This window comes from Phyllobates terribilis, unplaced genomic scaffold, assembly GCF_046119375.1.
Source record: "Phyllobates terribilis strain yellow unplaced genomic scaffold, ASM4611937v1 Scaffold_9__5_contigs__length_417890890, whole genome shotgun sequence".
NCBI classification, from domain to species: Eukaryota; Metazoa; Chordata; class Amphibia; order Anura; family Dendrobatidae; genus Phyllobates; species Phyllobates terribilis.
The window spans coordinates 170,176,256-170,190,957 of record NW_027362769.1 but is presented as its reverse complement, the minus strand read 5'-3'; the positions used below and the strand labels follow the sequence as shown (position 1 = coordinate 170,190,957).

At 41.6% G+C, this 14,702-nt stretch overlaps 1 protein-coding gene across 4 annotated transcripts in view; it reads right to left on the bottom strand.

Annotated features, from left to right (window-relative positions):
• Window positions 1-14,702, bottom strand: part of SPEG (striated muscle enriched protein kinase) — a 347,211-nt gene that overhangs the window by 245,303 nt on the left and 87,206 nt on the right. The window contains exon 1 of one of the 4 annotated variants that reach the window (XM_073647349.1): window positions 230-538. The exons of the other annotated variants lie outside the window; for them this stretch is intronic. Coding sequence (XP_073503450.1) covers window positions 230-262 — 33 coding nt within the window. The 5' untranslated portion in view covers window positions 263-538. Of the gene's footprint in view, window positions 1-229; window positions 539-14,702 lie in introns of those variants that run through there. 4 annotated transcript variants of the gene reach the window in all.

Genomic DNA, 14,702 nt, shown 5'->3' with positions numbered 1-14,702 from the left:
GGGCTCTGTAGTTTCTACATTGGTGGTTGGGTTGGTACACATTGGCACTACATGGGACCTTACATATAGGGCATTGGCAGTTGGGTCGATACCCATTGTTACCCACTTCTGCCCATTGTAGCATCACTCGGCCTGATGCTAGTCACCTCTATATCCTATCCATTCCCCATAAATGCCAGTCCCCTCCTCTATTTATCCATCCTCCCTCCCCTCTCTCCTCCTCTCTTACCTGAGAGCGTCTTTTGATCCAACTCTTCTTCATGTCTAAGAATGGGGGGCGATAAGAAGAAGGGACCCCCCACCCCTGGAGAATGATCTGCTATACTTCCTTGGTTCCGTATGCAGCCTTGTAAGAGAGGGGTCCCTACAATCCTCAGGTAGAGACGGAGGGATGGAGATGAGGATCCAGGCAGCCAGATGAATGGATGTCAAATCCTGGTAGCCACTAATTGTATTCCTGCCGCTCCCAAAGCAGGAGCCAAGTCAGGAATACAATACATGGAGAGCCAAGGGGAGGGATGGGGGATGGAGAGAGAAGGGGAGGGTGCTGAGATGGGAGCGAGCGAGGGAGGAGAGATTGAAAGAAGTGCATGGCTTAGAACAGGTTTGTGAGCAAATGCTGCCTGGTGCTGGACCACTGAGAAGACTGGCACCGAACTTTAGCTTCCTCTATGGCGTCTGCACCTGTCAACCAATGTGTGGTCATCATGGCAATGAGCTAATGCACACGTCATGTTCCAAGATTTCTGGATATATCAGGATGTATCAGTATAATACCAGGTGTTACTTTTCATCCTATCTGTACCATGAATATAGTATTACAGATGTAGCATAACTCAATGTGTCATTTAATTACTCGGAGCTGCATTACAGTCTGTTTACCTGCAGTCCTATGTAAATGCACACATTTTGTGACAATAAAGGCTACATTTAGCAAACTCAGTTTTGCTACATGTGTAATATATGCCTCATTGTGAAAATCTATTAAAATCCAACATAAGTGTAGATTTGTCAACTGCACCAACAGCAATCTTCTAATAACGCAATACAAGGCAATGACAAAATACAGGCTCTGTACTCTGCTGTAGACTAAATGGACAGTGGTGGTTAACATGAATAACATGCCGTGCTGCAAACTGTGGACCATCTCCGACAAGAATTATCAAATATATAAGGAAACTCCTATGCATGCATTGTTTATTTAAAAATATAGGGCCCAATTAATGGGCATCTGCCTGCTCTTCTCACGAGCCCTGGGCCCCAGGTCTTGATATAACCACTGTCAGTAAGATCCGGGTTTGCAGTGATGTAGCATTTTTTGCTTGGATGGTGATGTGACACCGCACAGAAGGGATATAAGCGATAACAGGACATTTTACTTATTGATCCTAGTAATAATTTCTCGGATGATGATGAGATAACGCTGTGGGATTTACAGCGAGCATCACTCACTCTTCTTGGCTCGTCCCACCACTGACAGCAGAATATGTTACTATGGGGCCACCTATATTTCTAATATTATTATTTAGAAATATATTATTTTTCTCAGTTAATTTTTTTTTTTTTTCCTGGATATCAAGCTAAAGTCCTGCATCTTCATGGGGTACACTGTCAATAATGTCTCTATAGAGCATATCAAGCCAGATTTGGAACAAATCAAGCCAAACATGTCACTGGAAGCAAGGATCGCCAAGCTAGGACTTGCCTACTGTGGACACATCATACGAAGAGAGCAATCACTGGAGAAGGACATTATGGTCAGAAGAATAGAAGGAACAAGGTGAAGAGGAAGACCAGCAACCCGATGGTTTGATACAATCAAGATAACATCAGAGAAGACCCTGGTGGTCCTATCTAGGCATGTACAAGATCGATCTTCATACAGAGCGTTCATCCATCAAGAAGCCATGGTTCGGGATCGAGCCAAACGCCGTTAAAATAAAAAGTTGAGCATTTGCAGTCATATCCATGTCTTAGTAAAAGAGACCAATAGCCTCTATCAAGGCCGTACTATACTAGTGTTTTATGGTTGGGGGTAGTGTTCTGGGTACAAGAATGTCGGGTATCAGGTATAACTACATGGGTTGCAGAAGAAGCAATCGCATCCAGATCTTGGTGTCTGAGAAGGCACAAAAGCCCCTCTACCTCATAAGAGGACACCACTATTATAAATGCCACATGGTAGATGGCGCCCTATTACAGATTTCAATTTGGGGCCCAGAAGCTTCATGATAAACCTTTGACTATAAGTCACGATTATGTCATACTTTTCAACTTTTTGGGCTTGCTGTCTGGAAGTCGTGGGCTATTGCTTGCTCTGGAAAGTTTCACAGGTGGCAATGCTCCCAATGGATGTTGGGTCTCGGTGTTATGGTGGAGCATGACAGTGTGAGGCACAGAAAACCTTCCAGAAATGCCTGTTTTTCTGAGTTTATTGGGGGCTTCTCAATACTCCGCCATATTTATTTATTTAAAATATATAGTTTTACGGGTGCAGCTCTTGGATCGGCTGCTCAAAACCTTCCACCCTGCTGACAGTGGTCTTTCTTCAAGTCTTATCTATCACAAACAGCTGTCAATACTGGAATTGATTTCCCGTCTGCTCCTAAGAGAGTTTTCATCTTTCGGGTGTTAAGTGAAAGCACTATGCGAGACTATTGCTGTCTGGACATTAATTAGCGCCAGTATCAGCTCGGACCCATCTCCTTCTGACATTCATTGCTGTGGTTTCCTTCAGCCTTGAAGACTTGTCATCACAAATGTCAATCTCACCCCCATCCTGCACCTCTATCCTATCAGCACCTAATATCTGCCCAATAACAATGCTTAAAGTGCACTTCCTCAAAACTAAGATAATTACTAATAAATCATCCTAATTTGTGAACTTCTATTTCTAGGAAATCTGGGTGGAGATTTGGCTGCAATATCAGCTTCCATGAGCTTTCATAAGACTCCGGAATGGGAAATCCACGTATGACAATGCATTATTAGCATGTATTAGCAGCATCTTAAAGTGAAACGTTCTGCAACTTTTGAATAAACTTTTTTTTTTTTTATTTCAAGATTTTTCGGTAAATAAGAACACACTTCTTTCCATTGAGAAAGCTTTTTTTATGAGAATTGTATCCAGTCCACACAATGCTCTGTGAGATAAATACATCTGCTGGATTGCAACAATGTATCACTTTGCAGTCCAGGTTCAGCGCACACAGTATTGTCTAGTCTGCAGCTACCACATTGTTTTCACGATTACTGGAAGTCACAAGTTTGACCTTTCTCCCCAAATTACCAGTGATAGCATTGCTGAGCGATATGATCAATATCCTAGGTGGGAAAACTGTTATTACTAATAATGACCATGTAAAATACAATAAAACGTTAACAAATAACATATTCAAATAAAAAAAATGAATAAGAATCAATTGTTGTCTCCTCATTTTCATGACTCCCATTGTAAAGATTACCACTATTTAGCCACATCTGTATCCAGGAAGAGAATGTATGGACTGCAATGGTTGTTTCCATGGTGACAGAGGTTGATAAGGAGTGTAATGTATTCAAAAGGCTTCTGCCAGATGGCAACAACCATCTTTTCCAGATTTGAAAAACCAAATTCAATGCTATAATGCTGAATTCTGTATTCTATATGTTACATTTTATGTACAAAAATATAACTACTATAATACTGCCCCTATGTACAAAAATATAACTACTATAATACTGCCCCTATGTACAAGAATATAACTACTATAATACTGCCCCTATGTACAAGAATATAACTACTATAATACTGCCCCCTATGTACAATAATATAACTACTATAATACTGCTCCTATGTACAAGAATATAACTAATATAATACTGCTCCTATGTACAAGAATATAACTAATATAATACTGCTCCTATGTACAAGAATATAACTACTATAATACTGCCCCCTATGTACAAGAATATAACTACTATAATACTGCTCCTATGTACAAGAATATAACTACTATAATACTGCTCCTATGTCCAAGAATATAACTACTATAATACTGCTCCTATGTCCAAGAATATAACTAAGATAATACTGCTCCTATGTCCAAGAATATAACTACTATAATACTGCTCCTATGTACAAGAATATAACTACTATAATACTGCTCCTATGTACAAGAATATAACTAAGATAATACTGCTACTATGTACAGGAATATAACTAAAATAATACAGCTCTTATGTACAAGAATATAACTACTATAACACAGCTCTTATGTACAAGAATATAACTACTATAATACTGCTCCTATGTACAAGAATATAACTACTATAATACTGCTCCTATGTACAAGAATATAACTAAGATAATACTGCTCCTATGTACAGGAATATAACTAAAATAATACAGCTCTTATGTACAAGAATATAACTACTATAACACAGCTCTTATGTACAAGAATATAACTACTATAATACTGCCCCTATGTACATGAATAAAACTACTATATTACTGCTCCTATATACAAGAATATAACTACTATAATACTGCCCCTATGTACAAGAATATAACTACTATAATACTGCTCCTATATACAAGAATATAACTACTATAACACTGCCCCTATGTACAAGAATAAAACTACTATAATACTGCCCCTATGTACAAGAATATAACTGCTATAATACTGCCCCAATATACAAGACTATAACTACTATAATACTGCCCCTATGTACAGGAATATAACAGCTATAATACTGCCCCTATATACAAGACTATAACTACTATAATACAGCCCCTATGTACGAGAATATAACTACTATAATAGTTCCCCCTATGTACAAGAATATAACTACTATAAAACTTCCCCTATGTTCAACAATATAACTACTATAATACGGCTCCCTATGTACGAGAATATAACTGCAATAATACCGCCCCCTATGTACAAGATTATAACTACTATAATACTGCCCCCTTTGTACAAGAATATAACTACTATATTACTGCCCCTATGTACAAAAATATAACTACTATAATACTGCTCCTATGTACAAGAATATAACTACTATAATACTACTCCCTATGTACAAGAATATAACTACTATAATACTGCCCCTATGTACAAGAATATAACTACTATAATACTGCACCCTATGTACAGGAATATAACTAAAATAATACAGCTCTTATGTACAAGAATATAACTACTAAAATACTGCCCCTATGTACATGAATATAACTACTATAATACTGCTCTTATGTACAAGAATATAACTACTATAATACAGCTCTTATGTACAAGAATATAACTACTATAATACTGTCCCTATGTACACGAATATAACTACTATAATACTGCTCCTATATACAAGAATATAACTACTATAATACTGCTCCTATGTACAAGAATATAACTACTATAACACTGCCCCTATGTACAAGAATAAAACTACTATAATACTGCCCCTATGTACAAGAATATAACTGCTATAATACTGCCCCAATATACAAGAATATAACTACTATAATACTGCCCCTATGTACAGGAATATAACTGCTATAATACTGCCCCTATATACAAGACTATAACTACTATAATACTGCTCCTATGTACAAGAATGTAACTAAGATAATACTGCTCCAATGTACAAGAAAATAACTACTATAATACTGCCCCTATGTACAAGAATATAACTACTATAATACTGCACCCTATGTACAGGAATATAACTAAAATAATACAGATCTTATGTACAAGAATATAACTACTAAAATACTGCCCCTATGTACATGAATATAACTACTATAATACTGCTCTTATGTACAAGAATATAACTACTATAATACAGCTCTTATGTACAAGAATATAACTACTATAATACTGTCCCTATGTACACGAATATAACTACTATAATACTGCTCCTATATACAAGAATATAACTACTATAATACTGCTCCTATGTACAAGAATATAACTACTATAACACTGCCCCTATGTACAAGAATAAAACTACTATAATACTGCCCCTATGTACAAGAATATAACTGCTATAATACTGCCCCAATATACAAGAATATAACTACTATAATACTGCCCCTATGTACAGGAATATAACTGCTATAATACTGCCCCTATATACAAGACTATAACTACTATAATACAGCCCCTATGTACGAGAATATAACTACTATAATAGTTCCCCCTATGTACAAGAATATAACTACTATAATACTTTCCCTATGTTCAACAATATATCTACTATAATACGGCTCCCTATGTACAAGAATATAACTACTATAATACTGCCCCCTTTGTACAAGAATATAACTACTATATTACTGCCCCTATGTACAAAAATATAACTACTATAATACTGCTCCTATGTACAAGAATATAACTACTATAATACTACTCCCTATGTACAAGAATATAACTACTATAATACTGCCCCTATGTACAAGAATATAACTACTATAATACTGCACCCTATGTACAGGAATATAACTAAAATAATACAGCTCTTATGTACAAGAATATAACTACTAAAATACTGCCCCTATGTACATGAATATAACTACTATAATACTGCTCCTATATACAAGAATATAACTACTATAATACTGCTCCTATGTACAAGAATATAACTAAGATAATACTGCTCCAATGTACAAGAATATAACTACTATAATACTGCTCCTATATACAAGAATATAACTACTATAATACTGCCCCTATGTACAAGAATATAACTACTAAAATACTACCCCTATGTACATGAATATAACTACTATAATACTGTCCCTATGTACACGAATATAACTACTATAATACTGCTCTTATATACAAGAATATAACTACTATAATACTGCTCCATATGTGCAATAATATAACTACTATAATACTACTCCCTATGTACAAGAATATAACTACTATAATACGGCTCCCTATGTACAAGAATATAACTACTATAATACTGCCCCCTATGTACAAGAATATAACTACTATAATACTGATCCTATGTACAAGAATATAACTACTATAATATGGCTCCCTATGTACAAGAATATAACTAAAATAATACAGCTCTTATGTACAAGAATATAACTACTATAATACTGCTCCTATGTACAAGAATATAACTACTATAATACTGCTCCTATGTACAAGAATATAACTACTATAATACAGCTCTTATGTGCAAGAATATAACTACTATAATACTGCTCCTATGTACAAGAATATAACTACTATAATACTGCTCTTATGTACAGGAATATAACTACTATAATACTACTCCTATGTACAAGAATATAACTAAAATAATACAGCTCTAATGTACAAGAATATAACTACTATAATACTGCTCCTATGTACAATAATATAACTACTATAATACTGCCCCTATGTACAAGAATATAACTACTATAATACAGCTCTTATGTGCAAGAATATAACTACTATAATACTGCTCCTATGTACAAGAATATAACTACTATAATACTGCTCTTATGTACAGGAATATAACTACTATAATACTACTCCTATGTACAAGAATATAACTACTATAATACTGCCCCTATGTACAAGAATATAACTACTATAATACTGCTCCTATATACAAGAATATAACTACTATAATACTGCCCCTATGTACAAGAATATAACTACTATAATACTGCCCCTATGTACAAGAATATAACTACTATAATACGGCTCCCTATGTACAAGAATATAACTGCAATAATACCGCCCCCTATGTACAAGAGTATAACTGCAATACTGCCCCCTATGTACAAGAATATAACTACTATAATACTGGTGCTATGTACAAGAATATAACTACTGTAATATTGCCCCCCTATGTACAAGAATATAACTACTATAATACTGCTCCTATGTACAAGAATATTACTACTATAATATTGCTCATACGTGCAAGAATATAACTACTATAATACTGACCCCTATGTACAAGAATATAACTACTATAATACTGCCCCTATGTACAAGAATATAACTACTATAGTCCTGCCCCCCTATGTACAAGAATATAAATACTATAATACTGCCACTATATAAAAGAATATAACTACTATAATATTGCCCCCTATGTACAAGACTATAATTACTATAATACTGCTCCCTAAGTACAAGAATATAACTACTATAATACTGCCCCCTATGTGCAAGAATATAACTACTATAATACTGCTTCCTATGTGCAGGAATATAACGACTATAATATTGCCCCTATGTGCAGGAATATAACTACTATAATACTGCCCCTATGTACAAGAATATATCTACTATAATACTGCCCCTATGTACAAGAATATAACTACTATAATACTGCCCCCTATGTACAAGAATATAACTACTATAATACTGCCCCTATGTACAAGAATATAACTACTATAATACTGCCCCCTATGTACAAGAATATAACTGCTATAATACTGCCCCTATATACAAGACTATAACTACTATAATACTGCCCCTATGTACAGGAATATAACTGCTATAATACTGCCCCTATGTACAAGAATATAACTACTATAATACTGCTCCCTATGTACAAGAATATAACTACTATAATACTGCTCCTATGTACAAGAATATAACTGTTATAATACTGCCCCCTATATACAAGAATATAACTACTATAGTACTGCTCCTATGTACAAGAATATAACTACTATAATACTGCCCCCTATGTACAAGAATATAGCTACTATAATACTGTCCCTATGTACAAGAATATAGCTACTATAATACTGCCCCCTATGTACAAGAATATAGCTACTATAATACTGCCCCCTATGTACAAGAATATAACTGTTATAATACTGCCCCCTATATACAAGAATATAGCTACTGTAATACTGCCCCTATGTACAAGAATATAACTACTATAATACTGCCCCTATGTACAAGAATATAACTGTTAAAATACTGCCCCCTATATACAAGAATATAACTACTATAGTACTGCTCCTATGTACAAGAATATAACTACTATAATACTGCCCCCTATGTACAAGAATATAACTACTATAATACTGTCCCTATATACAAGAATATAACTGTTATAATACTGCCCCCTATATACAAGAATATAACTACTATAATACTTTCCCTATGTACAAGAATATAACTACTATAATACTGCCCCCTATGTACAAGAATATAACTACTATAATACTGTCCCTATGTACAAGAATATAACTACTATAATACTGCCCCTATGTACAAGAATATAACTACTATAGTACTGCTCCTATGTACTAGAATATAACTACTATAATACTGCCCCCTATGTACAAGAATATAACTACTATAATACTGCCCCCTATGTACAAGCATATAACTACTATAATACTGCCCCTATGTACAAGAATGTAACTACTATAATACTGCCCCTATGTACAAGAATGTAACTACTATCATACTGCTCCTATGTACAAGAATATAACTACTGTTATGCACACGCCCGGGCTAAGCGGCGTGTGCGTGTGATTGGTAGTGATTCCACTGGACCGTGCCGGAGAGTGAATGCCTGGAGGGGCGTGACTAGGTATTCACCCGATCCGACCAGGGTCGCACGACGGCATACGACGCCAGTGCACCAAGGAGGAACCGAGCAGAGGGACCAGGTGCTACTCCAGGACAGACCCCGGACACGGCTGTTGACCCACACAGGGGAATACAGGAACAGGCTGGTAGGCTGGCACACAGACTGGTGGGTATAGGCAGGCACGACTGGTATGCAGGCAGGCGGGTATGCAGGCAGGGGGGTAAAGACAAGCACAGCTAGAGTGCAGACAGGGAGGCACTAGCAGGTAGGAACACAGGCGGGATAGGACCCAGTACACACCGGGACTCAGGAACAATACAGGCAGAGGGTTACAGGCAAGCACAGCTAGAGTGCAGACAAGGCTGAGCAGGGAGGACAGGGCTCTGTTCACACGGAACAGACAGGAAGGGAAAGACAGAGCCAGATACTCACACAGTACTTGCAGAGACAACAAGCAGGAGTTAGGTACGAGTTCAGACTCTGCAGAAAAAGGAAGGGAACGGACATAGAGGCAAAACAGGTAAAGGACAGGAGAGAGTTCAGACTGGAACTGAGTGTACGGAGGAGACCGACACTGCAGAGGGATACAGGAGCGGGTCTGGGAATACGGCCCCCAGAGAGGCGGAACGAACAGGCAAGGAGCGTGTTCAGACAGGACAGACCAGACACAGGAGCGGGTCTAGGAAATCGGCCACTAGAAGGCGGAACGAACAGGCAAGGAGCGTGTTCAGACAGGACAGACCAGACACAGGAGCGGGTCTAGGAAATCGGCCACTAGAAGGCGAGAGGAACAGGCTAGGAGCGTGTTCAGACAGGACAGACAAGAGAACACAGAAAGGAGTCAGTTCAGACACGGGAGCTGAAACCGCAAAGCAGGAGACATACAGGACTCAGTTCAGACACGGGAACTGATACAAAAAGCAGGAGACAAGAGACGGGACCTGGCACCTTCAGAGTGCAAGCACACACTGAAGGAAACACTATGCTCAGGCAGGGATAGAAGGGAGCTGCTGAGCTATATACCAAGTGACAGACAGCAATAGGCTGAGGACGCACAAGGGGTGTGACCCACAGCAGGTACAAAAGGCAGGAAGTGATCGGGCGCCGCCCTTAAGCAGCAGAAACAGACACAAACAGACAGCATGGAGGGAAGCCAGAGAGACATTCTGGACAGGAGATCAAGTGCGCCCTCTTGCACAGTGGGAGATGGACCACCATGCAAGGACGCCGCCAGGTATGTTACAGTACCTCCCCCCTTACGCCCCCTCTTCTTCAGGCCTGCCAGAATCTTCCGCAGGGAATTCGAGGGCCAGTCGTTCACTGGGTTGGAGGGGGACAGAGACTTAAGGGTAATCTCTGCTTCGAGGTACATCTTGTCAAGCTCACAGGAAGCAATAGACGGGTTATCAGGTACATAATGAGGAAAAGTCACTGTCTCTTTGTTATCTGGTGGTATCCCGGAGGATTCAGGAAACAACTGGAGGTCCTCCGCCGGGTCAGAAGAGTGCAGAGGCTCAGAGAAAACAACTGCTTCAGAGTACACTAGGTCGGACTCACTGGAGGAAGCAGGCGAGGTATCGGGTACCGAGTATAGGAAAGTCTCTGTCCATTCACCACCAGGTGGCACCCCGAAGGGTTCTGGAGACAGCTGGCGGTCCTCCGCCTGGTCAGAGGGGTGTAGAGACTCACGGGTAACCTCTGCTTCAGAGTACACTAGGTCGGACTCACTGGAGGAAGCAGGCGAGGTATCGGGTACCGAGTATAGGAAAGTCTCTGTCCATTCACCACCAGGTGGCACCCCGAAGGGTTCTGGAGACAGCTGGCGGTCCTCCGCCTGGTCAGAGGGGTGTAGAGACTCACGGGTAACCTCTGCTTCAGAGTACACTAGGTCGGACTCACTGGACGAAGCAAGCGAGGTATCAGATCCAGGATATAGGAAAGTCTCTGTCCATTCACCACCAGGTGGCACCCCGAAGGATTCTGAACACAACTGGAGGTCCTCCGCCTGGTCGGAGGGGTGTAGAGACTCAGGAGTAACCTCTGCTTCGGAGTACACTAAGTTGGACTCACTGGACGAAGCGAGCGAGGTATCAGGTACAGAGTATAGGAGAGTCTCTGTCCTTTCGCTACCAGGTAGCACCCCGAAGGGTTCAGGAGACAACTGGAGATCCTCCGCCTGGTCGGAGGGGTGTAGAGACTCGGAGGTAACTACCACTTTGGGGTACCCATTGTCAGGCTCACAGGACGAAGCGGACAAAGTATTGTGTACCGGGTGTAGAGAAGTCTCTCTCCATTTGTCATCGAGTGGTATCCCGGAGGGTTCAGGAGGCAACAGGGGATCCTCCGCCAGGTAGTAGAGGTGCACAGACTCTGAGGTAACCACAGCTTTGGAGCATCCTTGGACATGCACACCGGTTAAAGAGAGAGAAGCATCTGATGCCGGGTGCAGGAAGTTCTCCTGTGTGGAGTCTGGATGGGCAGAAGTCTCTTCAGCCAGGAGAACTGGTGCACTACCCACGCACATTACCCATTGGGGTTTCTCCGGGATACAGGGAGATGAAGCTTCAGTAGGGACTTCAAGGTTGGGGTCAGGAGGTCTCAGGGAGGACAGACCCTGGCGTGACGGCTTGCCTCTAAGTCTAGCACGTCTGGACTGCCTCTTGAGGTTGAGAGAAGTATTCCGGAAAGCGTAGTCACCCTGTGAGGATTCTGGGTGGGCAGTAGTCTCATTGGGCTGGAGGACTATTGCGCTACCCACACACATTACCCGTCGGGGCTGCTCCGGGATATTGGGAAGTGAAGCTTCAGCAGGGGCTTCAGAGTTAGGGTCCTCGAAGACCATACGAAAGGCCACCAGGAAGGCCTGCAGGTCAAGGATGACAGGATCCCATGCTTCCCATAGGGGGGTGACCCATTTCAAGGCATCACCCGCTAGGTAGTCAATCATAAAGGCCACTTTAGCCCAATCGGAAGGAAAATAGAGAGGGTAGGCCTTAAAGTGTAGCATGCATTGCTCCACAAATGCACGACACTGTCTTGGATCCCCATAGTAACGTGGCGGATCCGCAGGAACGAGAGCTGATAGATCCATCTGGACGGGTGCGTAATTCGCCTGGAACTCAGCTAAAGGGGGAAAAAAATGTATTTATTTATTTTAATGCATATATTCGCTGGAAAAACTTCTCAAAGAGCGAAGGCCGTGGGGCTCAACGGGAACCATGGCCTGAGCATGCTGTTATGCACACGCCCGGGCTAAGCGGCGTGTGCGTGTGATTGGTAGTGATTCCACTGGACCGTGCCGGAGAGTGAATGCCTGGAGGGGCGTGACTAGGTATTCACCCGATCCGACCAGGGTCGCACGACGGCATACGACGCCAGTGCACCAAGGAGGAACCGAGCAGAGGGACCAGGTGCTACTCCAGGACAGACCCCAGACACGGCTGTTGACCCACACAGGGGAATACAGGAACAGGCTGGTAGGCTGGCACACAGACTGGTGGGTATAGGCAGGCACGACTGGTATGCAGGCAGGCAGGTATGCAGGCAGGGGGGTAAAGACAAGCACAGCTAGAGTGCAGACAGGGAGGCACTAGCAGGTAGGAACACAGGCGGGATAGGACCCAGTACACACCGGGACTCAGGAACAATACAGGCAGAGGGTTACAGGCAAGCACAGCTAGAGTGCAGACAAGGCTGAGCAGGGAGGACAGGGCTCTGTTCACACGGAACAGACAGGAAGGGAAAGACAGAGCCAGATACTCACACAGTACTTGCAGAGACAACAAGCAGGAGTTAGGTACGAGTTCAGACTCTGCAGAAAAAGGAAGGGAACGGACATAGAGGCAAAACAGGTAAAGGACAGGAGAGAGTTCAGACTGGAACTGAGTGTACGGAGGAGACCGACACTGCAGAGGGATACAGGAGCGGGTCTGGGAATACGGCCCCCAGAGAGGCGGAACGAACAGGCAAGGAGCGTGTTCAGACAGGACAGACCAGACACAGGAGCGGGTCTAGGAAATCGGCCACTAGAAGGCGGAACGAACAGGCAAGGAGCGTGTTCAGACAGGACAGACCAGACACAGGAGCGGGTCTAGGAAATCGGCCACTAGAAGGCGAGAGGAACAGGCTAGGAGCGTGTTCAGACAGGACAGACAAGAGAACACAGAAAGGAGTCAGTTCAGACACGGGAGCTGAAACCGCAAAGCAGGAGACATACAGGACTCAGTTCAGACACGGGAGCTGATACCGCAAAAGACATACAGGACACAGTTCAGACACGGGAGCTGATACCGCAAAGCAGGAGACATACAGGACTCAGTTCAGACACGGGAGCTGATACCGCAAAGCAGGAGACATACAGGACACAGTTCAGACACGGGAGCTGATACCGCAAAGCAGGAGACATACAGGACTCAGTTCAGACACGGGAACTGATACAAAAAGCAGGAGACAAGAGACGGGACCTGGCACCTTCAGAGTGCAAGCACACACTGAAGGAAACACTATGCTCAGGCAGGGATAGAAGGGAGCTGCTGAGCTATATACCAAGTGACAGACAGCAATAGGCTGAGGACGCACAAGGGGTGTGACCCACAGCAGGTACAAAAGGCAGGAAGTGATCGGGCGCCGCCCTTAAGCAGCAGAAACAGACACAAACAGACAGCATGGAGGGAAGCCAGAGAGACATTCTGGACAGGAGATCAAGTGCGCCCTCTTGCACAGTGGGAGATGGACCACCATGCAAGGACGCCGCCAGGTATGTTACAACTACTATAATACTTCCTCCTTTCGATGATTTTATGCATCTGTACAAGTTGGAGAATTTCCATATTTCTTAGGGGTATAACGGTACATAACGCTCAGAATGTCTAGGACTTTCATGGATTTGGAATCGTCCATATTCATTTATCAGACGTCGGCTATGTTGTAATGCACATTTACTGGCAAGAAAACCAGACACTCCTTACAATGCAGTTTTCTAGAAATTAGACAGAATTAGTGCTGTAGTTTTGAATTTAATGCAGGGTGATGTGTTTATTTACAATCACTAGAAGTAAAATCTGAGTATGATGGTGCCAGATCCTGGCTGGAAGAAATTGTACCCAAGGCTGGAAATGTTAAATGTTGTATCTGGAGTCATACAG